Below are 26,029 nucleotides of genomic sequence, written 5' to 3'. Positions count from 1 at the left end.
ATGATGTTAATTTTTAAAAATCTAAAATTTTGGATCTAATATGCAACAGATATTCAAATGACTGAAGGTGACCAGGACTTAGAATAAGTTTTGGTAGATGTTACATCCCAAGATAAAACTTTTTTTAATTTAACCCTCAATAAATAAAATAAAATCTGCACTTTACCTCCCTTTTATTATACGCTTTCCAAAATTGACCCAAATAACAATTTTCAAGCCAATCCGGATGATTTTTTTTGTCCGACATATTAGATCCGAAATTTTAGATTTTTAAAAACTAACATCATATTCGTAATCAGCGACCCTGAAAACCCCCGAGTAACAAGTTTCAGGCGAATTTGGTAATTTTTAAAAAAAATCGTCCGCCATATTGAATCCGCCATTTTGAATTTTTTAAAACTAACATCAGATTCGTAATTAGCGACCCCATAAACCCGCGAGTAACAAATTTCAAGTGAATTTTAAGAAAATTTAGAAAAAAAAATTTGTATGTGTAATAAAAAAAAATTTAGCGTTCGGGCGCCATTTTTTAATAAAAGAATGAAAAAAAAGAAAAAAAACTACTGCACATTTTTAAAGTACAGCTATCGGGAATACGGTTTTTATACCTTAGACGATATGTAGATACTGATATAACAATGAAAATTGCAATAAAAAAAAAATTTCATCCAAAAATCTTGCATTTTTTGGAAAATTTCATTAAAAGAGGGGGTTAATTTCATTTTTTGAAAATTTTGACAACGCCATTTGAAAAAGCGACCCCGAAAATAGTAGGAAATGGTACTTTTGAAATTTTTTTAGCTTTCTTTTAATAGTTGTACGAAGTTAAAGTTCAAGTCGGAAAACAGCACATTTGGGCGTTAAAGGGTTAAGGTTTGAAATGAATTTGTTTTTGAATAATTGAATAAGTTCAAACACTCAGTCATGTAAAGTTGGCACTACTTTTTAAAAAAATCAAAATTTTAACAAGAGTTCTGGGCACTTTAGCAATAGTTCTCGAGTTCTATAACTATTTTTATTTAAATAGTTCTGATGATTGACAAAAAAAGCGACAATGAAAAAACTTGGTGTTAACTTTGCATAGAACTATTATTTATGCAAAAAAGAGTTTTGTCCTCATATTCTGAAAGAGAATAAAGAGTTCTACAGTTCTCTACCAAAAGAACAAGAGTTCTTCAAAATTTCGAAAGTTATTAACAAATTAACCCCTTGGCTGTCAACGAGATTTCCACTGTTCGGGACAAAAGTGTGTTGAAATAATTTTTAATGGATTTTTATGAAACTTGGTACCTTAAGGTTTCTAGGGTCGCTGATTACGAATCTGAGATCAGTTTTTCGAAATTCAAAATGACGGATCCAAGATGGCGTAATTTTTTTCAAAATTCATCGAATTTGCTTGAAACTGGTTACTCGGGGGTTTTAAGGGTCACTGATCACGATTCTGACATTAGTTTTTTAAAATTCAAAATGACGGATCCAATATGTCGGAAAATTTTTTTAATTGGTCAAATTCGTTTGAAAATGGTTACTTGAGGGTTTTCAGGATCGCTATTAACGAATCTGACATTAGTTTTCTAAAATTCAAAATGGCGGATCCAATATGGCGGACAACGAAATAAAAAATTGATCAGATTGACTTGAAACTGAATACTTGGGGATTTTCAGAGTCGCTGATTACACTGAGAAAACTGGAGTATTGGACTAAACATCTGGAGGGACAAATCGTTGATATTTGAGAGTTAGCTATTGGATAACAATCCAAATGTTCAAATACACCATTGACAGATATTCGTGCCATTTCTTTTGGAGGGAAAATGAGTTTATAACAGAGGGACAAATTAACCATCTTGAGTCAGAAAAATAATTTCGCGCGCATCAGATCGTACACATTTTCTGCGCAACTTTTAACCCTCAGATATAATGGGAGAGAATATACAAGTAGATTTCCATTATCAATTCAAAATTTATTTTAGAAGGACTATTTAACTCTCTTCATAAGCATAGGAAACATACACTTTTTGAACCTCTGAATTTGACTCTCCAGTTTTCTCAGTGTACGAATCTGAAATCAGTTTTTCAAAATTCAAAATATCTGATTCAATATGGCGGAAAATATTTTAAAATTTATTGAATTTGTTTGAAACTGATTAATCTGACATCAGTATGATAATTTTTGGTAAAATCAAATGTCGTTAAATACCCTGACATTAGCTGGTGAATTTAATTTTTATAGTTTATTAAAATTTTTATATATTTTTTTAATTTTATATTTTTATACAGGGGAGGATGGGGCAAGGATAGTAAGTTTTTGCTTATGCTCAAAAATCGAGTAATTCATGGTATATTCGCATTTTAACACCAAAAGATGATAGTAAAAATTGGAAGTCAATCTGTCACCATTTGCGAAGTTAGGAGTTTATTTTTGAAAAAAGTCTATTTTGCTAAAATGTCAACGTTTTGTTTATCATATTGTTTTCTATATTAGAGTTTCAGAATATTTATTTACGTAAGTGTTTTCCGGAGTGGAATTTCGTTCCTTAAAATTTAGAAAAAACTGAAATATTGGCTCAAGGGGCAAGGATATAGTTAGAGATAATACGGCACGGTAGAATCCTGTTAATGCCATTTCAAATTTTAAAAAAGTGTATAATTGTTCTTTTTAGGTTGATATACACAATGGTGCGTAATTATATAGTAATATGGAAAACAAAGCTTATTGACCAAGCAATTGGTAATTGTCTGAAAAATTGGGGTTCACAAAACTCTGATTAGAACTCATAGAACTTTCAATTTAAAAAAAAAAAAATTTCTTTTGAAACATAAAAGTCTTGTAGTTTAATAGTTTTTACACGGAGAAAAAGGAATTGTTAAATCTACTAATTAATTGTTAATATAGAACTAGCAAATCTGATTTGTTGTTGCAACAATTTTTTTTGTTCTACAAACAAATAAATTGTTATCACAACAATTTTGATTTGTTAGGAGAACAAAAAAACTGTTTCAACAACAAATCGATTTGCTAGTTCTATATTAACATTAATTAGTAGATTTAACAATTCCTTTTTCTCCGGGTAGGTTTTGAAAAAATTGGTTTCAGGGTTTTTATCGAACACTATTGGGGGCTCGCAGAACTCTCATCAGAACTCTTAGAACTCTAAATTTAACAAAAAAATGAATTTTTTTAAACTTTAAAGTCTTGTAATTCAGTAGTTTTTGGGTCTTAAGAAAATTGTTATTATAGTTATTTTATCGAACAGTATTGGGGGCTCACAGAAATCTGATTAGAACTCATAGAACTTTCAATTGAAAAAAAAAATTTCTTTTAAAACATGAAAGTCTTGTAGTTTTGTAGTTTTTAGGTTTTGAAAAAATTGTTATAAGAGTTTTTTATCGATCTAGATGGGGGGCTAACGGAACTCTAATCAGAACTCTTGTAACGTAACATTATAGATTTTTTGAAAAATTCTCGTGTTTTCAATTATTTTTTTATGACTTCGAATTATCAGAACTATTCGAATAAAATGTAGGGAACTCTAGAACCCTATTAAAACCACTCAAAACTCTAATTATAAATCCACTTTTTCAATAGTGGGGGACTGCGTGAAGTTGGCCCCCTATTATGGAAAAACTTATTTTTTACTATTTAATCGCCAGAACTATTTCTAAAAACTATCAGGAACTCTAGAACTATTAAAGAAATGTTTTTTATAAATAAATAATTAATAAACAATTTTTTATTTTGTTAATCTTTGAGCACTAATTGAGCACTAAATAATAGGCTAATTGTAAATATTCTGTTGGCGTTTTTAGCGTGTTTTTCGTTATGTCTGGCCAGCGGATCGCTCACTCATTTGAATAAGTTTTTCTTTTAAATAAATAATTAATAAAAAAAAATTTTTATTTTGTTAATTTTTGAGCACTAATTGAGCACTAAATAATAGGCTAATTGTAAATATTCTGTTGGCGTTTTTAGCGTGTTTTTCGTTATGTCCGGCCAGCGGATCGCTCACTCATTTGAATAAGTTTTTCTTTTAAATAAATAATTAATAAAAAAAAATTTTTATTTTGTTAATCTGCGAACACTATTTGAGCACTAAATTATAGGCTAAGAAAACGAATTATAAAACGAATTTAAAACATTTTTAAGGTGTTCACTCTTTCAAAGAAATGTTTTTTATAAATAAATAATTAATAAACAATTTTTTATTGTGTTAATATTTAAGCACTAATTGAGCACTAAATTTTAGGCTATTGATAAATATTTTGTTGTTGTTTTTGACGTGTCTGTCGTAATGGTGCGGTTGGCGGATTACTCACTCAATCGAAAAATTTTTTTTTTTAAATAAATAATTAATTAAAAAATTTTTTATTTTGTTAATCTTTGAGCACTAATTGAGCACTAAATAATAGGCTATCGATAAATATTTTGTTGGTGTTTTTAGTGCGTTTTTCGTTATGGTCTGGCTAGCGGATTACTCACTCATTCGAAAAATTTTTTTTTTAAATAAATAATTAATAAAAAAATTTTTTATTTTGTTAATCTTTGAGCACTAATTGAGCACTAAATAATAGGCTATTTATAAATATTCTGTTGGCGTTTTTAAAGCGTTTTTCGTTATGGTCCGGCCAGCGGAACGTTCACTCAGCAGAACCATTGTTTTTTTTAAATAAACATTGAGCACTAAATTCGGCAATATGGTACAAAAATAGCACTAATTGAGCACTAATTAATGGTATAATTTAAATTCATTTTTATGAAAGTGGTTCGGCCAGCTTCACAGACCTCATTTATATTTTACATATTTAAAAAAATTTACACATGAATATTAATAAAATTATTTGTTTATTTAATTTTACTAATTTAATTCTTATTGAATGTTTTAGATGTAATTAAGATTTAAATATCATTAGTTATCACTGAAAATTAATTCTCTTTATGATTTTTTACTTTAAAATTAACAAACATAACCTAAAAATGTTTTCCGCGTTAGGTATTCCTCATCGTGGAGCGGTTGTTCCTCATCACAAATAAATCAATTTATTAAAATCATATTTTCTTTAAGAGATAATAGTGTTTCATAATCTATAAGATTCTCTGTAAAAGCGAAGACAGAATTTTACAAACTTTGATTTCAATTAGGCTACTTTATTACTTGACACTTTCACTTTCACTCAATCATTTTCGTTTAACAATGCTATTAAATGTTCACAGTTTGTTGGCGCGATTATTTTCAAAAAATTTATCGTGTTTTCGTCCATTATAGTATTTTTGTCTTGACAGTTCACGTTCACGCACGAAATTGTCGGAATCGAGTCGCAACTTCTTGACAGCGCATGCGCATCATAGGAATCGGAACTTACAAATTTCAGTTGTCTGCTACATCCAACTAGTTGGAAACCGTATCCAACTAAATAGATATAATGACTAATCATAAGTATAAATTTAAAATTGTCACAGGAACCAACGCCGTTTGTTCATATATGATTTTACATAGATATAACAGCTAATTTCCTTCTATCCAATAAAAATTGGATGTATTATCCAACCTTTTTTTTGCGTGTATAACTATAAAGATGAAATAGTATATTAAGCAACAAGAGGAGAAAGGCAGCCATTTCTTTACGGTGATTTTTGTGACACGAGTGGAGGTCGAGGGCGCCGTAGGCGCCCCGAGACCGGAACGAGTGTCACAAAAATCATCGTAAAGTAATTGGCTGCCTTTATTCTCGTGTTACTTACGATATTTTTTATTCCTAATGCACAAAAGCGGCGATTTCAGTTAGCAGACGACAGGGAGTAAAAGTCATTCACTTGTTCGATTTGTATGAAAATGGCGGCCGATTTCTCCCTTGGGCAAGAAAAATGCATGTGAACAGCTAATTTTCTTGCCCTTGGGAGAACACGGCCGCCATTTTCATACGGTCGAAGAAATGAATGACTTTCCTCCCTGTCGGCTGCTATCAGAAAGCGCCGTTTTTGTGCATGTGGGATAAAAAATGATTTTTTTTTAAAGAAATTTAGTTTTTGAGAGTGGAAATTGTAGAATTAAAAGGAATGAATATTATAATAGGCAAGAAAATTCTCTTCGAGGAAAAAAAACTTGAACAAGAAATGAATGCATAAGTTAAAACGACCTAATTGCATTCTCATGGTAATATACCTAGTAATTCACCTTTTAGCGCCATAGATGCCTTTTCTGTCCGAGAACATATCATCTATTGACTATATATTTCATAACGATGCGCGTCTCATTGTTATCGTTCACAGGTATTTACATTTTCAAAAAAAAATGATTTTTCCTGACAGAAAAAATTTTTAAAAAGACAACATCAGAAATTTATAATGTACAAAAAGTAGGGAACTATAAACAAAATTTTTTTTTGAATATCGAGAAACTTCAACATTTAGATAATTAAGGGTGTTTCCACAATATTATCCGCGTGTGAATAGAATTTCTAAATATTTCACCAAGTGGCGAAAATAATTTTTTAATATATTTAGCCAAATGGCGAAAACAATTTTTAAATATTTCACAAAATAGCGAAAACAATTTCCCCACACTACCGGTCAAAATATTGAGAGACCACCCATTTTCAGGTGATAGAAAAACATTTTAAAACATAAAATGTATGAAAACTAAAAAATTTTTATTTTTTGAAAGATGATAAAATTTTGAAAAGAACAAGATCTTTTAGAAGTCATTTGGCCAATATTTTATTTAGATATTTTTTAAAAATCGTCATTTTTAATTTTTTTACAAAAATTGGAATAACTTCTAAAATAATGAACGCTTTTTAATGATCTTAGGCTTATTTTAAAGGTCATTTGCTACACTATAAGAATTACTTATAGGCATTAACGTGTAATTTTTTTCTTAGAAAATGCAGGCCGTCAAATTTGGACCAAAAAAATTGAAAAAATTTGGAACAATTTTTCTGTACTAAAAACTATTTTAGAAATTATATAAAACATTAAATGGTGTAGATTTTTCAAGAAAATTTAGGGTGATTTGGGGTGATGTGAAACATGGGGGGATGTGCAACACCGCCGATTTCTGATCTACAGTTCGATATTGAACAGAGCCAAGTATTGCCATTTGTTTGTGTCCTCAGTAGCTTGTTTTTGATATAAAACTCGCGAGACAGCTCGCAGCTAGATTTGCTGTACGAATGTTGACGTAAATTTCTCGAGAAGGAAATATTTCTCGCGCTTTACGTTTCTAGTCGTTTCGTGAAGGGTTTTAATTTATTTTATATAAATAAGAATGTGTTTATTGTTGCTTTTTTAAGTGTTTTTAAATATCTTTTTATATTTTGTGTTTCCATTGCATTGAATTGCGTACAAATCATTTTTTGCAAAATATCATATTTGGGGTGATGTGCAACACTTTTTTTTGGGGTGGACGTAACTATACTTTTTACGTGACATAACTGCGATTCACATGATGAATAAAAAATGCTTAGTTATTTTCCTTTAATTATATTCCTTATTCAGTCATGAATAAATAAAAAATTAAAGAAAAAAAATTTTTTTTTTCTTTGGTGAAATCTCCATTTTTTAGAGGTCAACTGTACTTTAGTAAATTTTTTTTTGGCAGATTTCGATTAGTTTGCATTGAAAATGCCTGAAATTAATAATTAAAGAGATTTTCATCGATATTTATGCATTACATACCTGAATTTTACTGGTGTTGCACATCACCCCAACTTTTTTGGAAAATGCAAAAACAGACGTTTTTGAAAAAGCGAAAAACTTGTAGGAAAAATTTAAAATTCTGAAAATCTAATAATGCAGAAATATTCTATTATAATGCCTCTAAGTCATTCAATTTTGAAATATTTAAAAATTTAATTATTTGACATGTTTTTCGTCCAACGAAAAAAAACGTTGCACATCACCCCACATCACCCTAATTAAAAAAATACGTTTGAATTTTAAAAATCATTTTTCTATTAATAAGAATGTTTCAAATTTAAAAAATTTTTTTGGTTCAAGTTTGACGGCCTGCATTTTGTAAGAAAAAAATTACACGTTAATGCCTATAAGTAATTCTTATAGTGTAACACTGTAACAAATGACCTTTAAAATAAGTCTAAGATCATTAAAAAGCGTTCATTATTTTAGAAGTTATTCAAATTTTTGTAAAACATTGAAAATGACGATTTTTTAAAAATATCTAAATGAATTATTAGCCAAACGACTTCTGAAATATCTTGTTCTTTTCAAAATTTTATCATCTTTCAAAAAATGAACAGAAAAAAATTTTAGTTTTAATAAATTTTATGTTTTAAAACGATTTTCATTCGCCTGAAAATGGGTGGTCTCTCAATTTTGACCGGTAGTGTAGATATTTCACAAAAAGGCGAAAATAATTTCTAAAAAATATTTAACCAAATGGCGAAAATAATTTCTAAATTTTCAGCCAAATGGTGAAAATAATTAACCAAATGGTCCATAGAATTTCTGAATATTTCACCAAATAGCGAATAGAATTTCTAAATATTTAACCAAATGGCGAAAATAATTTCTAAATATTTAACCAATTGGCAAAAATAATTTCTAAATATTTAAATGGCAAAAATAGTTTCTAAATATACCATCAAATGGCCAATTGAATTTCTAGTCAAGAGGGGAACATAACCTAAAAATTAAAGTCATTCATGGTCATTCTACAACGGTATTTTCATTAAATAGCGAATTTAACCTCTAATAAATAAAATATAACCTCAAAATACAAATAAAAAGACGACAATAAATCTTAAAATTGAAATAATTCAGCGATAAGAAAAAAAAGGAGAAAAAAAGTATTGAAAAATAGCCGTTTTTCTATTGCGAATATAAATGCTACGATTGACAAACATTTTTTGTTTCATAAAATAAGCATTTAGTTCTTTTTGCAATAAATTTTTGCATTTTCTTATTTTGCAACATTTTTTGCATTTTCTTTTGCATATTTTTTTTTTTTTTTTGTGAAACACAAAGTTTAAGGACAATTTGTCCTCGGGCGATAAAAGAATTTTTCTTTAAAACATTATACATGTATAATATATATAATATTTATACGTAAAGTGTGACGTAACGAGAGAATAGCTTCCTGGAAGTTTATTGTTAGACGCGAACAGACAGAGGCACCTGTTATCACTATTTTATCCTCATTTTCATCTGTCGAATGTCAATAATAAAAAAATTGTATTTTTCTTTTCTTTTTTAGAATATATCAGGCAATTTTGAAGAGATGCAATATCAAGGCGAACATATTATCGATATACCGTTATGAGAGCGAAACTATATCATTAAAAAAAAGGAAGAAGAAAATATTTTTAGATAATAAATATTATGTATCTTTTCATTTAGCATTTTCGCATGTTTAAAGAAAAACATTTTATATTGAATCGAGAAAACTATTTTTATTTCACAGTAAAAAGAAAAAAATAAAGACAAAAAATAAATAAAAAGTTAGAAAAGAAAACGTTATATTAAATTGAGAAAAGTATTTTCTTTAATAGAAATTAAATTAAATTACTGTTTTTAGTAGAAAAGGAAAAAAATAAAAAACAAAAACATTCGAGAAAAAAATAAAAAGCATTAGTTGGGACTCATGGTCTAGTGGTTAGCGCTCTCGACTCGTATTAACGGAAACTCGATGGTTCGAATCCTGTCTGTGGTCGATTTTTTTCGCGATGACAATTCGTTCAAATTTGAAACGAAAATTTTCAAATTTTACGAAAAATATTGAACAGAAAACTTTTTAAGAAGTAAATAAAAAAATTATGCAATGGAAAAGTACACGGAAAAAAATAGTGTGCTAAAAACACATGAGCGAAACTGTTGTGTATATTAACGCACACTACCATGCGTGATTTGCTTGGAAAATCCATCCTATTTTCGCATGGTGCCTTAGCGAAAGCCACATGAGCCATGGCTTTTACTACAACACTATGCGAAAATAGGATGGATTCCAAGCAAATCACGGTGCATGGTAGTGTGCGTGCAATATGCGCAACAGTTCGCTATGTGTGTTTTTAGCACTGTAGATATTAAAATAAAAAATTAAAAGCATTTGATAAAAATTAAAGATATATAAAAAGCATTCAAATGAAAAAACAAGAAACTTTAAAAAAATAAATAAAAAGCATTCGAAAAATAAAAATACAATAAAAAGACTTTAAAAAGTAAAAAGCATTCAAATAAAAAAAACAAGAAACTTTCAAAAAATAAATAAAAAACCAGGGTGTCTAGTATTTTCGTTCAACAAAATTCCCGGTTATTTCCCGGATTTTCCCGGTTTTTTTTCTCATCAAATTTAAATTTAAATTTAAATTTGATTTCGAAAATAAATAAATCTTTAAATTTTTTTAATTTTTCAAAAATAATCTTGTCTCTTTATAATTATAATTGAAAATTTGATTTTTTAATTTTATTAAAATTATATTGATAATAATTCAATTTCTGAAAAAAATTTCACTATTTATAAAAACAATTGAATCCTTCCAAAGAGTGCTATTATTTATGAAAATAATTTAATTCTTGTGAAGAATTTTATTAAAATTTTTGAAAATAATAATCATTAATAATTAATTATTTACTTAATAAGTAATAAACATTTAATCAGAAATTTAAAATTATAAAAATTTAAGAGAAGTTTAATAATATTTTTAGAAGCAAAAAATTGATTTAAAACTGTAAGAGGGACTTTAAATTTTAAAAATTAAATTATAATTACGGTCACTAACTTCCCTTGATTATTTTCGAAAAATTTAAATAAAATTCTTTAAAAGAATTCAATTATTTTTCAAAAAATGTAAACAAATTTCAATTATTTAAAAAAATTTCAATTATTTGTTTAGAAAAATTCAATTATCTTGAAACAATAGAATTAAAAAATTACAACAATCTTATTTTGCAGAATTTAAAAAAAAATTTGCGAAAGTTCAATTTTACACTGAAAAAAAAAGTTCATTGAATCAAGTAAATGCATTTTCTTGACCTAATTTATTTGAAACAAACCCATATTTTCTTATTGGAAGAAATTTATTTTCTTGTGTCAAGTAATTTTGAGCATTGATCAAAGTTATTGAAATAAGAAAATATGGGTTTGACATAAGTAAATATCTTACTGTTTCAAACGAACTGTTTTACATGCGCCAAGTCTCGAAAAAGTATTGAATCAAGAATATCATGTTCTCACGTCAAGTAATTTACCTTGAGTCATTTGGTATCTTGAGTCAAATAATTTTTTTATTTCCTTTAAAGCAACTATTTATTTCATCCAACACCCATAGTCTTGAGCCAAGAAAATGGGAAGATTAATACAAGTTAATAATTGTTTCAACTCAATTAAAAATTATTTTGTTTCAAAGAAATATTAATTAATCTAAGCATTTCTTTTACTTGAAGCATTTCTATATTCTCATGTTTCAAAATCATTAATTTCTTGCGAGAATGTTATATTTTCTGGAATGAAATATTTTATTTATTCAATTTAATTAAGTGTAAGATCTTGAATTAAATCATTCTTTTGTTTCCTTTAAAAAAGTTTTTACTTAATTCAACGCTCATATAATCCTGATTCAAGAAAATACGAAGGTTAATATAAGTAAATATTTGTTTCAAGTTGATTAAAAATTACATTCAATTAATCCCATATTTATTTGAAGAAAGAAATTCATTTTCTTGTGTCAAGCAATTATTAGCATTGAACAGAATTCTTGAATTAACAATCTAGTATTTAGCAGAACTCAATATGTAATTATTTCAACCAAATATTTTACTTTTCCGAAGTACCAAAAAGTATTGAATCTAGAATATCATGTTCTTAAGCGAAATAATAAAGTATTGTGTGGAGAATTCATGTTTCTTGAATCGAATCATTTTATTTATTTGCTTTGAAACTTTTTTTTACTTAACACAATGCCGGTGTTCTTGATCCAAGAAAATATTTTTCTTCAAATGTATATGCAACTTAAATATCAGTTTTTGAAAACTGTCCATTGAGGCTAGGATGGCATAGTGGTAGCGTGACGGCTTCTGGTGCGTGCAACCCAAGTTCAATTCCTCCGACCGTGGAAAATTTTCTTTCAAGGTATATTTGTTGTATTTGTGTTAAGTAATAATTAAATGTAAATATATATGTAAGATAACAATTATTTAATTATTTAAATAAAAAATATAAATGTTAATTAATTAAATAATAAAAATGTTTGACCTAAGTATTAGAAAAGATGGGATGGGGGTAAAGGGGGGGGGGGGTAATTTAAGTAAATAATTTACTTGTATTGAGAAAGTATTTTTTTGATTGAAATCTATAAATTTTCTCAAATCAAGAAAATATTTTCTTGATTTGATACATAAATGATTTTGAATTAATATATTCTGCATTTCTTACATGCTACTTCATTTCTTGATCGAATTCCATATTTTCTTGGATCAAGAATATCTGCGTTCTCTCACAAAATAAATGTTTTCTTCATTTAAATCTTGAATTACTTGAACGAATGTTACAAGAAATTGAATGAATCAAATAAAATAATTCAATTATCTATATATATTCTGAGAACAAGAAAATATTTTATTCATTTAATACATTTTATATTTCGTACAAGTCGATTAACTTCTTGGTCGAATTCCATATTTTCTTGGATCAAGAATATCTGTTCTTCTCACAAAATAAATGTTTTCTTCATTTAAATCTTGAATTACTTGAACGAACGTTACAAAAAATTGAATGAATCAAATAAAATAATTCAATTAACTATATATGGGGCATTCCACGCCAAGTCGGACACCTTTTGACTTTTGCATCTCCGATTTTTTTCAAATATTTTTTTTCTTTTAGTGCTGGTTGAAAGGAACTTCCATGATTTTTTTCAAATTTTTTCATGAAGTAATTTAAGAGATCTGGGTTTTTGAAAAATCACGTTTTTTACATAAATTTTTTTTTTAAATGCTTATAACTCGGACAAAAATTGATCAAATTGGACGTTCGATATATGAAAATTTTTGTTTTTACACGTAGTTTTTGATAAAAATATTAAAAAAATTTTTTTTTTAATTTACCAAAAAAATTTTAAATTTTAAAAATAAAATTTAATTTTTAAGAATGTATGTATCGATCGATTTTTTTCAAAATTTTTTGTAAGAAACTGGTACTAAATTAAGAATTTTTAATCCTTGTCTGATTGTGGGCAAACGATGGGATCTATTTATTTTGAAATTTTTAATTTTTGTAAAACGGTAGGTAGCCAAATGCCTAACTTGCAATTTGATCAAATCACTTTTTTAAACAGTAAGAAGGTTAAGTTCGGAGAGACTCAGTCTGAAAACAGTTTTGGTTTGAAAAATTTGCATGATTTGGTCAAATGTCAAGTTACGCATTTGGCTACCTACCGTTTCCACTGCGTATACAAAAATTAAAAATTACAAAATAAATAGATCCCATCGTTTGCCCACAATCAGACAAGGATTAAAAATTCTTAATTTAGTACCAGTTTCTTACAAAAAATTTTGAAAAAAATCGATCGATACATACATTCTTAAAAATTAAATTTTATTTTTAAAATTTAAAATTTTTTTGGTAAATTAAAAAAAAATTTTTTTAAATATTTTTATCAAAAACTACGTGTAAAAACAAAAATTTTCATATATCGAACGTCCAATTTGATCAATTTTTGTCCGAGTTATAAGCATTTAAAAAAAAAATTTATGTAAAAAACGTGATTTTTCAAAAACCCAGATCTCTTAAATTACTTCATGAAAAAATTTGAAAAAAATCATGGAAGTTCCTTTCAACCAGCACTAAAAGAAAAAAAATATTTGAAAAAAATCGGAGATGCAAAAGTCAAAAGGTGTCCGACTTGGCGTGGAATGCCCCATATATTCTTAGAACAAGAAAATATTTTATTCATTTAATACATTTCATACTTCGTATAAGAAGACTAACTTCTTGGTCGAATTCCATATTTTCTTGGATCAAGAATATATGTTCTTCTCCCAAATATCCTATGTCAAGAAAATCGTTTTCTTGAATCAATACTTTAATAGTCTTGGCCGTATTCAATCCCACGATTTGCTTCAACCAAGAAAAATTTTCTTGGTTCAATACTTTTTTTTTCAGTGTATTAAACAATTTTAAGTATGTATATTTTTTTAAATTAACTAATAAAAATTTTAATTATTAATCTTCGCAGTAAGAAACATGAATACATTAGAATTTAACTCTTTATAATATTCAATTATTAATCGATTATTAAATTCAAATACTTTGAAAATTCTATTTGTTAAAAACTTTCTAATGAAATTCTTTAACAAATTTAATTACATATTTTCAGTCGAATTGATTTTTTACTATCAAATTAATTATTTTTAACTAACTTAAATTTAGAGAATAGTATAAATATATACCTATAAAAATTGAAATAAAAAGTGATTTTTTAAAAACAAATTAAAATAATAAAACTTTTTTAATTTTGATAAAAAAATTCCCGGTTTGGTATAAAATTCCCGGCTAATTCCCGGTTTTTCCCGGTCAAATAAAATTCCCGGAATTCCCGGTTAGTAGACACCCTGAAAAAACATTCGAAAAAATAAAAATACAATAAAAAGAATTTAAAAAGTAAAAAGCATTCAAAAAACCAAATAAAAAATAAACAAAATTCAAAAAACTAATTTCCATAATTAAAAATATAAAATATTCGAAAAAGAATGAATAAAAAGCAATCGAAAAATTAATTTCCGGTAATTAAAAATAAAAAGCATTTAAATAAACAAAAATAAAGAGCATTAAAAAAGAAATAGTGAATAAAAAGCATTCAAAATATTAATTTCCATAATTACATAATAAAAATTCCTTTATGTAAAATTATTATATTTTCGAAAAATTAATATTCGAAAAGATATAATCAAATTTGTGAAAATAATCCTGTAATATTAGATACGAGAGGTCCCCATTGATAACAACTACTGATAACATTAAAGCAGAGGCTGTTTTGCAAGTTTGAACATACTTTGATCTCCTGTTTTGCCTACGTAATAAGAAGTGTAAGTTTGCCGACAGTGAAAAAGAGTAAGAGAGAGAGACAGAAAAAAGGGGCGATAAGCAACAGTGAGAGGGAGAGAGAGAGAGAGAAAATGTAAAAATTTTTTTACGTAAGAATAAGAGATAAAGTTGGTGCAAAGAGTCATCAGACCGCAATAGCTAAAGAAGTTTAATGCCTAATGACAATTACAGCACTTTGATATGGTGTCAATTTAATTTTTATTTATTTCTTTTTTTTTTTTGCTAGGTATATTTATAACCACAATCTAATAATAAATAACTTACGAGATTAATCATTTTTTTCGAGAAAGTTTCTATCTATTTCGATCAATTATTTTTTAAACAAATTTTTCCTTCTTTTTTTTCTTATTTCCTATTTTTCCTTTCTCTCCTTTTCTAAAATCTAAATTCTTTTATTTACTTCTTGAATTCAATACTTTTTTAAAATAATATATTGTTTCATGAATTAATTTTTATCGCAGAAAAAAATCTACTGCAGACAGGATTCGAACCCTTGAATTTCCGCTAATACAAGTCGAGAACACTAACCATTGCGCCAGAGTCCCAGCAACAAAATTGACAACTTTTATTTGCTTTCCTGCAATTTATAATCTAACGCTTTAAGGGCATTTGAACCTTGATGACGTCACACATGCTTTGCACAATCTGTAACGTCATCAAGGTTCAAATGCCCTTAATTCAGAAATAAATTTTGAATTCACAGATTTTCCACTTCCGACAACAAATAAAAAATGTTTTTAATGGTGGATTCCACGTCAGTTCAACACACTTATTTTCATGACTTGTTGGGATTTGGCTGTAGTTTTGTAAATTTATTACTTTTATAGTGATAAACAACTCCAAATATTTTTTATAAATTTTGAAAATTACCAAAAATATGTCATTTTCAAAATTTTTGTCTTTTTTTTGAAAGTGCTATAACTTTGGTTCTAATTAACCGATTTTGGATTTTAAAAAAAGGATTTCTTTGGTTTTAAGTATATTTTAAGTTAAAATTAATATAAACAAAATAAATTCAAAAATTTTTTTTTTTAAATTTTGAAAAATTAAAAATCTGTTTTTGAAAAAACATCATCTTTGATTTTTTTCAAAATGTTACTAAATGTTAGGGCAAATGTGCTTTACATGTCCTGTAAGTTTTATCTTGGGATCTCAAAGGGATTCGGAGTAAAAAAATAAAACGTAACCACAAATTACGAACATATGGGGCAAAATTCCTCAACTGCCCAGGTAAAACAATGAATTTTCTCTAATCTTTTCTAAAATGTTACTATTATTAGTAGAAGTGTAAATATTAATTTTTTTTAATTTAATAAAATATTTTTTGAGTTATGGAGTTTCAAAATTTTGATTTTTTTGAAAATATCTTTTTTTCGATTTAATATATTGATAAGTAAAATTAATTAAATTTAAAGTATGAATAGTGATTTTTGAAGGGCTTTTCACGGGCTATAAGCTGGTGACCTTTTTTCTATGAGCCATGTAAAAATCAGAGTGGGACCATGAGAATTTTTGAGGAAAATAATAATTTATCATTATTTTACATAGAAAATGATGATTTATAATTAATTTCTTTAAAAAGTTCCATGGTCCCACTCTGATTTTTACATGGCTCATATGAAAAAAAGGTAAGCTTTCGATTGGGATAGGTTACAAAAAAATGAAAAACACCAATTTTGAGATACAGTAGAACTTGGTTAATACGATTCTGTAGGGACCGCACTAAGAATGCGTTTTATGCGGGAAAACGTATTAGGTGGGATATAAAATGTATGTCTTTAATTGCAGGGACCACCATAAATGAGCGTCTTAAGCGGAAAATCGTATTAAACGGGATCGTATTAACCGGGTTCTACTGTATATTGAAATTAAGAATTTGACCTTGAATTTCAAGGTCAAATTGACAGAAAACAACTTTTTTTCATCACCAGCTTATAGCCCGCGAAAAGCCCTTCAAAAATCACTATTCATACTTTAAATTTAATTAATTTTACTTATCAATATATTAAATCGAAAAAAAAATATTTTCAAAAAAATCAAAATTTTGAAACTCCATAACTCAAAAAATATTTTATTAAATTAAAAAAAATTAATATTTACATTTCTACTAATAATAGTAACGTTTTAGAAAAGATTAGAGAAAATTCATTGTTTTACCTGGGCAGTTGAGGAATTTTGCCCCATATGTTCGTAATTTGTGGTTACGTTTTATTTTTTTACTCCGAATCCCTTTGAGATCCCAAGATAAAACTTACAGGACATGTAAAGCACATTTGCCCTAACATTTAGTAACATTTTGAAAAAAATCAAAGATGATGTTTTTTCAAAAACAGATTTTTAATTTTTCAAAATTTCAAAAAAAAAATGTTTTAATTTTTTTTTTTATATTAATTTTAACTTAAAATATACTTAAAACCAAAGAAATCCTTTTTTTAAAATCAAAAATCGGTTATTTAAAACCAAAGTTATAGCACTTTAAAAAAAAAAGACAAAAATTTTGAAAATGCCATATTTTTGGTAATTTTCAAAATTTTGAAAAAATATTTGGTGGAGTTGTTTATATGGGTGAATCTCTCAAAAAGGACAAATGACACGTTCAAGACATTTTTCTAAAAAATATTTAAAATTAATAAAAATAATGGCCGCCATATGATACTATTTAACACGATTTAATCAGGTCATATGAGAAAAAAAAATAAAAATTTTATATTATCTGAAATATCCATATTCATATGGTGCAAAAACTCCATTCCGTTACCGGTCACAAATATAAAAATTAAAGATAAACAAACATGTTAGGGGAGCAATACAGAGGTAAACAGTATTTAGAATACTAGTGTGATTGAAGATCAGTGCGAATTAGGATGAAAGAAAAGAAAATATTCCGTATAAATGAGATTTTCAGTTGAGTAGTCGGCATCGACAGAAAGAAAACTCCATTCCGTTACCGCAGTAAATTCTAAATTTTTATAAGTAAATTATAAATATTATTATTAATTTATAAAATATTCCTTTATTTAAATAAAAGATAGCAAATACTATTGATTGTTTGTTAATAAAATTTTAACTTTTTACATTAGAATCAATATATTTCGGAGCTATCGAAATTAAAAAAACTCCATTCCGTTACCGCTAGTGGCTTTTCTTTTTTTTTTGATAAGTAAATGAAAATTTTTATTAATAATTCTTTGAATAATTTTTTATTTTTATAAAACTTAACGACATTTAACGTTTTAATTCAAAGTTTAGAAAATTTTTTAATATATAAGCAATCAATTTAAGCGTCGTCCAAGGGAGCAAAAACTCCATTCCGTAACCGACAGTACTTTTTTCGTTTTTTGCTAAATAAATGATAAATAAACTTCTTTTCCAGAATTAGGCAGTGTGGTGATACAAACAGAAAACCAACTTGTTCTCAGTTTGTTGGTAATTTTAAAACGCTTGTTATTAATAATTTAAGTAAATTTCATTCAGAAGGCGCGAATTGTATTGATGATGGTAGTAGTTTTGCTCTTTCGTGGCAAAATTATTTTGATTCTGGAGACTCTCATATTCAAAATTGCACTAGACCATCTTATACAATGCCAACTCAAACCCTAAAATTCAATTATTGTCAATCCGATCCTATTCCTGAAAAAGGCACGATAACAATATCCACAGATTTCATTGTCAAAAATATGGTAACAAAATTGCCAACATTAAATTCATGCGAACAGTGTAAAAGTGCATTAGATCAACTGGCCTTTTCACCTTCTAATTCCACGAAAAGAAACACATCAAAATTAGAAGGAATTTATTTAGATGTAAAATCGATCTTGAGAAGAGTTTTTAGTCCTGTTCTGCATTCTCAAAAAATTGTAGAAAACACTTTACTATTCTTGAGTAAAGAAATTAACGGCGAAATATTTCAATGTAGATTGCACAGGTCTGAGACACTTAATTTATTTCTTAAATTATCTGTTGAGCAGTACATTCAATCGATATCATCTTTTCTTAATTCCGTTTTAAAAGGTAAAATTAGTTTAAATGGTTGCATAGAACAGAAAACAAATCAAGTAGTAGTGAGAGCACATGCAAAAGGAAACTTTTCTTTAAAAAGTAATGCTACTTTTTCCTCCCTAAGCAAATCTTAAATTAAAGTCGCTTTTCATAACTGGTTTTTCGTTATTCATATAACTATGATTATATTTTAAATTGATTATTGTAAAATATTCAGAAATTTTATTTTGTACTATATTGTAATATATTCCTTGAAATAGAAATTATTATTAATAATAATTATAATTGTTAATTTGTATTTAGACAAGTTTTTATATTAAATATAAAAATTATTATCGTAAATGAATTTTGTGTATTCCTATTCCACATTATTTTATAAAATGCAGAAAAATTTAAAAAAATAATTACTATTTATTAAATTAATTATTTAAATTTAAAAAAGAAATTATTGTTATTACTTAAACTTAGTAATATTCTAATAATTATGATATTAATATAATTAATAATATTTAAAACATTAATTCTTTTTACAGGAAAATATGAAAGTTTACGGATAATGATTATAGAATTAATGAATTTTAATAATTTCTAAAAATTAATTATAATAAAATAATATAAAATATAATTATAACTCTACCTGAATTCAATTATTTTCTACAATATTTTCAAATAAACTATATTTCTAAATCAATTATTTTAAATGATTTTTCGAAAGTTCTTCTAAAATTCAATTATTTAAATACAAAAACTCTATTTTTTATAATAATTGTAACTGTCCGTGTTGTCTAAAAAAGTAAATTTTTATAAATTTTTAACCACTTTATTCGAAAATAAGAAATTGAATCAAAAAATTTTCATAAAATAATATGTATTTGATATTTTCAAAAATTGTAACAAAATAAAGAACAAAAAGTTTTGAACGTTCAAATGAACGAAATATTTTTTGTTAAAAATATTTTCATAGATTATTGATTACAATTCAAATTAAAAACTCAAATTTTACATTTAGAAACATTATAATTAATTTGCTTAATAGTGACGCAAAATTATAGTAATAAAAATTTAATTTGAAGAAGAAATAAATAAATTTCGTTCATTTGAACGTTCAAAACTTTAACCTCCTACAAAATACATGAAAAAAATTAATCATTTCGAATTAAATTTTATTGAAAATTTCAATTATTCAAAAATATATTTATTATACAGATAGGTTATTTTTCGTACTTAAAAAATGAATTTAATTTGCATTTATTTTTATTAAAAAATGTGGTACTTTGTTGCAATATTTCGAAGAAAAGTCGCAATTTTTGAAAATAAGTCGAAAAAAAGTCTCAATTTCCTTAATTTCTCTGACAAAAAATTTTTTTTCTGTCATTTCCCTGACTTTACTGACATGTGGACACCCTGAATGATAGTATATTTTTAATATTATTATTATTTTCGATATTCTTATTTATTATTGTAATTCTTAGTAATGTTATTTTGAAGTAGTTCGTTTATGAAAATTGTAAAGTATAATAAGTAAAAAATTAAAAATAATAAATACAATTATTATTATTATTGTTCTACACAATTATAATTTTCAGTGCGAATTATTATTATTATCATAATTATTATTATTATGAAAAGTAAAAAATTGATACGGTCAAAAGTGAGAAAATTATGGGCGCTAAATTTTTTTTCCAAAGACATAAAACGTGAGATTATGAGAGAGGCTTTTAAAAGTGACCCTTAAAGGGAGATAAGAAATAATCATATCGCGATAAATAAGTTTATTTTACAGTTTTGAAAAAATCACTATATATTCTGATAAAAAAAGTATTTCTTAAAAAAATATTTCACTGTCAAAAATTTTCCTGTTTAAACAATCCTTTCTAAACTGTGCTTTACAAATATCTATAGATCTTATTTATTTTTTCCAAAAATCTCTATGTTAGACAATATTTATGTTAACAAATAGAGAAAGAAATTATAATTTTTCAATTGAAATTTTATTGACTCAACAAAAAATATTTGTTGAATATCAAATTAATATTATTGATAAATATATATAAATTAATATTGTAGTTGATAAATAGCAAGAAATGAAAATACGAAATACCTAATATAGAAAATTTAGAAAATAATAAATTATAAAAAATAATACTAGAAATTATTAAGGCAAAAAAAATTAAGTAATGAAAAAAATTATGATAAATAATGAATGTATAAAAGAAAATTATTTTCGTTTCGGTAAAAACTTGCTCCTGTCATTTTCACAATTGTAAAAATCACGAAAAGTAATAATAAAAAAATCATCTGAATTTAAAAACTAAAGAGAAATATTTTTAATTACTAATAAAAAACAAGTTTATTTACAGAATTGAACTATAATTGAAATGATTGAAATATAATGTCAACGAGAAACGAATATTCCCAACACGTGCATGACAAAAAATTTGAGGTTATTTTCCCATCTTGAATTTAAATCCCCACAGTTCGAATATGTCAATATTTTTCTGAAATTGCTGTCAAAATTATCCCTTACTCATTAAATTTTGTCTCTCATTCTCAAAAATTTACCTCCCCACCACTACTTACTGAAACAAAAACGAAAATTCGGTTACAGAACAAAGAAAAATGGCAAATTCTTTTGTTCTCCGATACGTCAAAAAAAAAAAAAAAACAAAAGAAAAAAACACGAAATTCCTCCCATTAAAATATGAAAAAAATGTCGAAAAAAATATTCCAAATATTTAATTTGACAGAAAGTGTTTAATTTGACAGTTAATGGAGAGGAAAATAAAATTTTAAACCAACCACGTGCTTCATTCTTTTGTACACTTCTAATGGAAATATAACGCCGGAAATTCACTTTTCCTTTCTGGGAAAATGTGATGGTAAAAATTCACCGGAGGGAAAGAAAAGATTTTTTTTTGCTATTTTTTTTGTTGCAGTCATTGACGAAAGAATGGCAATAACAAAAAAATATGACAACTGACAAGGGAGATTTGAGAGTTTCCTTGAAACGAGTTATGTAGACCCCGTATATATACATTATATACTGAATATCTCGGGTCCCGCGCCGCTTTTGCGGTAATCAACCACGTGCATTTCAGAGTGAAAAAAATAAATGCAGCGACAAAATTGACAGCGACAAAAATGAAAATAATGAATACAAAATTTAATAAATTACTCACCATTAAGTTGTTCCATTTTTTAATGATTCTGTGAAGAATTATTGTCCCTGGACCAAAAGTTTTTGTTTACTCTTCGCACACACATGCACACTCACACACAATAAACACGAAGACAATCACACCGAGAGAGACTCTTCTGAGAGAGCTGTCAAAATGTTTTTTCCAAATATGTCACTCTTTTTTCAGTCAATAATTAATAATACATACTCCCGCCAGCGGGTAATTAAACACTTGTTTTAATATAAATTTTCGATAAATTATTTACCCGCGATTTGCGCGTCCAGCGTCTCAAAGAAAAAAAAAAATTTCGTATACCGGCGTTTCAAAACCGCGCGACGAAATAATGTCCGTATTTTCCGTTGGTTACGATCAATGCTCGGAGTATAATTGTTTCGATTTTTTATTGTATTAAATTTAACCGTTTAATGATTCACGAATTTTTGACACAATTTTTTTCACACTTACACTTAGTGATAAGTACACAATAACTTTTTTTTCGATGATAATTTATTTCAACGCAATGATATTGTCGCTAAAGCGTCTTGAAATTGACAGTCGGCGACGATGACAGACAGGTGCGCCTTCGTTTTCGTACTAAATGAACCGGCTCCCCACCGATCCCCTCGCGCCATCTTTTACCGAATTTGCAAATTGGCGACATCTGCCAATGGAAAGGTGAAACTTGTAAAAATTATAATATTCGCGGATAAAATTGAATTTTAGGTATTTTTTTTTTATCAAAAAACAATTAAATTCAAACTAATTAGATAATTGATTAATATAAATTATTCATTTTTCGTGAATTCGATGGATTTAGACAATCGCGAAGCAAGATTACTCCCGTATTTTACCGTGTTTATTTGTTTTGCATTTGTATCTCGACTCGAATATTACTATTTTTACTTTTTGATATTATTTTAACGGATAATTGATAATTTAATCGACGAATTTGAGCAACTTTGTCAGTTTGGCGAAAATGCGGTGAAACGATACATAGAGTGAAATTATCCGCACTTTGCAGCAGGTTCAGTAGTACCAACTGTGTGGAAACTGGAAAGCGAAATAGCGCGAAATTCGAATGATTTAATTTACAAAAAAGAAGTTTATACCATTTTTTAAAATAGAAGTTCATTAATAATCGAATAATAAATTTGTTTTAAAATCTATTTTTTTATATTTACAAGCAGAATTTTATTTTAATTTACTCTTTTTTTTTGTCTTCGACATCTGTCGGCAACTCGGAGTGATGTCAAAATACAAAATTACAGACACCAACAACGAAATTTGGTGACGTTTTATTTATTTTATATTAATTCGCTTTAATAGTGAATATAGTGATCATCATTTTGTTAATAGTGACTTTTAAATTTAATCGCGAAATAACTACAATGAAAGATATAATGTTACCAATCGAACGAAATTCAAAATGTGAAAATTGCGATCAGACCAGACGTGATTTTTAGGTTAGGAATCATCGTCTCTCTAGAATTTGGTGAGTTTTAAACACTTTTTAAAACAAATTAAACAAAGGATTATTAAGTAATTATTTACTTTACTTGACTATTAATGTTCTTTGACAATTTCTTTTTTTTTACCGACAAATTGCCGGTGTGGAAGTAAAAAATATTTCACGCGCATTGAATTTATTCTTTTCGGGGTTAATATTTATTTATTTAATTTCAAATTACACGCACATTTTACAAATGATTGCAAAAATTCAAATATTTTCAAAATTATAATAAAATTCTTCTCCGAAATTCAATTATTTTCAAAATAAATTTGAATTTTTAATTAAATTTTTGTCATTTCAATTATTTTTATAAATAATAAAATTCTTCTCCGAAATTCAATTATTTTCAAAAATAAATTTGAATTTTAATAAAATTCTTGGCAAAATTTCAATTATTTTCAAAAATTTTCCTCTATTCAATAATGATTTTCTATTTTAATAAAGTTTTCCAAAAGAATTTAATTAATTAAGAAAAATTTTAACAAAATTCTAAATAAATAAATAAATTTTCCAAAACTAAAAACAATTATTTTCCTTCCAAATAAAAATAAATTTTTCAGAACAGAAACGATTTTTTTCGCTAAGAATTTATTTTCTCACCAAAAAAATAAATAAATTTTTCAAAAATAAAAAGGAATTTTTTTCCCTACGAATTTATTTTCTTTCTAAATAAAGAAATAAATCAATTTTTCCATAACTAAACAGATTTTCTATTCAAAATTTAAAAAGAATTATTATTTTTCCCAAAAATTTACTTTCTTCTTTTTTAAGTAAATAAAAATAAATCAATTTTCCAACTTAAATATTTTTTTTACTAAGAAGTTTATTATTTTAAAGATCTTAGATTTTTGAAAAATTTTAATAATTTAAATTCTTCTAAAATTAGTTGAATTTTTTAATTCTTAAATTTTCACGCATTTCTTCCAAGGAATTCAATTATCTTGATAAATAACGAAATTCTTCACAGAAATTCAATTACTTTGCCAAAATTCAATTATTTTCAAAAATTTTAATAAAATTCTTGTCAAAATTTCAATTATTTTAAAAAATTATTAGAATGAAAATAAATTCCTAGGGAAAATACTTCTCTCTAGATTTGAAAAATAATTCTATTAATTTTTGGAAAATTTATTTATTTAAGCATTTATTTATTTAGAAAGAAAATAAATTTATAGAGTGAAAATTTTTTTTTAAATTTGGAAAAAAATTGATTTTTGTTTTCGAAAATTTATTTTTATTTAGAAAGAAAATTAATTTTTAGAAAGAAAAATTCTTTTTAAATGTAGAAAGAATTCAATTATTTCATAAATACTGAAATTCTTTTTAGGAATTCAATTATTTTTTAAACAGCTTTAAATTGAATTCTTCGAAAAATGCAATTATTCTTGAAAATTTTATTGAAATTCGTCAAAAGAATTTAATATTAAAAAATATTCCGTAAATTATTTATTTTTGTATTTGAATAATTGAATTCTCGTAGAATTCTCTAATAAAAATGGATTTAAAATTGTATTTCAGTTAAATTCAATTATTTTCAGGAAATTCAATAAAATTCTTTGCAAAATTAAATTATTTTCATAAATTACGATATTTACCATAAGAATTCAATTATTTTTAAAAGTGTTCAAAATTTTTCGCAGAAATTTTAAGTATTTTTAGAAAAATTTAATAAAATTTTTCTAATAAATTCAATTATTTTCATAAATAATAAAATTTTTCATTGCAATTCAATTATTTAAAAAATTTCAATAAAATTCTTCATTAGAATTTAATTATTTCATAAATAATGAAATTCTTTTTAGGAATTCAATTATTTTTAATACAATTTTAAATTGAATTCTTCGAAAAATGACATTATTCTGGAAAATTTTATTAAAATTCGTCGAAATAATTTTTGTATTTAATTAATTGCATTCTCGTAGAATTTTCTAATAAAAATTGATTTAAAAATTGAATTACAGTTAAAATTTTAAATAATAATTGAATATTAAAAGCATTATAACGTGAATTTTTTAGAAATAATTGAATCTTGGAAACGTTTCAAATTAAAATATTTAAAAATTTGAATTTTTCATACTTTTAACTAAAAATTCTGTACAATTAATTTTTTTTTAAAAGTTTAATTGAATTTTTTTAAAATTATTTCAAGTTTTTTTTCTAATATGTATTTAATTGAAAAATTTACGAATAATCGAAATTTCCCGAAAAATTGAATATTGAATATTTTTTTAAACAAATGAATTTGAAAATTCTCAAGAAGAACTTTTTGGAAAATTATTAAAAAT

The 26,029-nt window shown here is 25.8% G+C and overlaps 2 protein-coding genes across 3 annotated transcripts in view; one reads left to right on the top strand and one right to left on the bottom strand.

The window, feature by feature from the left end:
• The window catches only part of LOC122499212 (homeobox protein TGIF2-like), a 164,767-nt gene extending 141,942 nt beyond the window's left edge, over positions 1-22,825 (bottom strand). The window contains exon 1 of the mRNA XM_043607399.1: positions 22,235-22,825. Within this exon, the coding sequence (XP_043463334.1) occupies positions 22,235-22,250 (16 nt within the window). The 5' untranslated portion in view covers positions 22,251-22,825. The remainder of the gene's footprint in view (positions 1-22,234) is intronic.
• A 688-nt stretch (positions 22,826-23,513) lies between these two features.
• LOC122499183 (ran-binding protein 9) overlaps positions 23,514-26,029 on the top strand; it is a 54,081-nt gene continuing 51,565 nt past the window's right edge. For both annotated transcript variants that reach the window (XM_043607365.1, XM_043607355.1), the window contains exon 1: positions 23,514-23,726. The gene's annotated coding sequence lies outside the window, so the exon portion shown is untranslated. The remainder of the gene's footprint in view (positions 23,727-26,029) is intronic.

This window comes from Leptopilina heterotoma, unplaced genomic scaffold (genome assembly GCF_015476425.1).
Source record: "Leptopilina heterotoma isolate Lh14 unplaced genomic scaffold, ASM1547642v1 Lhet_100, whole genome shotgun sequence".
Classification (NCBI taxonomy): Eukaryota; Metazoa; Arthropoda; class Insecta; order Hymenoptera; family Figitidae; genus Leptopilina; species Leptopilina heterotoma.
Note: the sequence above shows the minus strand (reverse complement) of the source record. Positions and strands in the feature narration are given on the sequence as shown.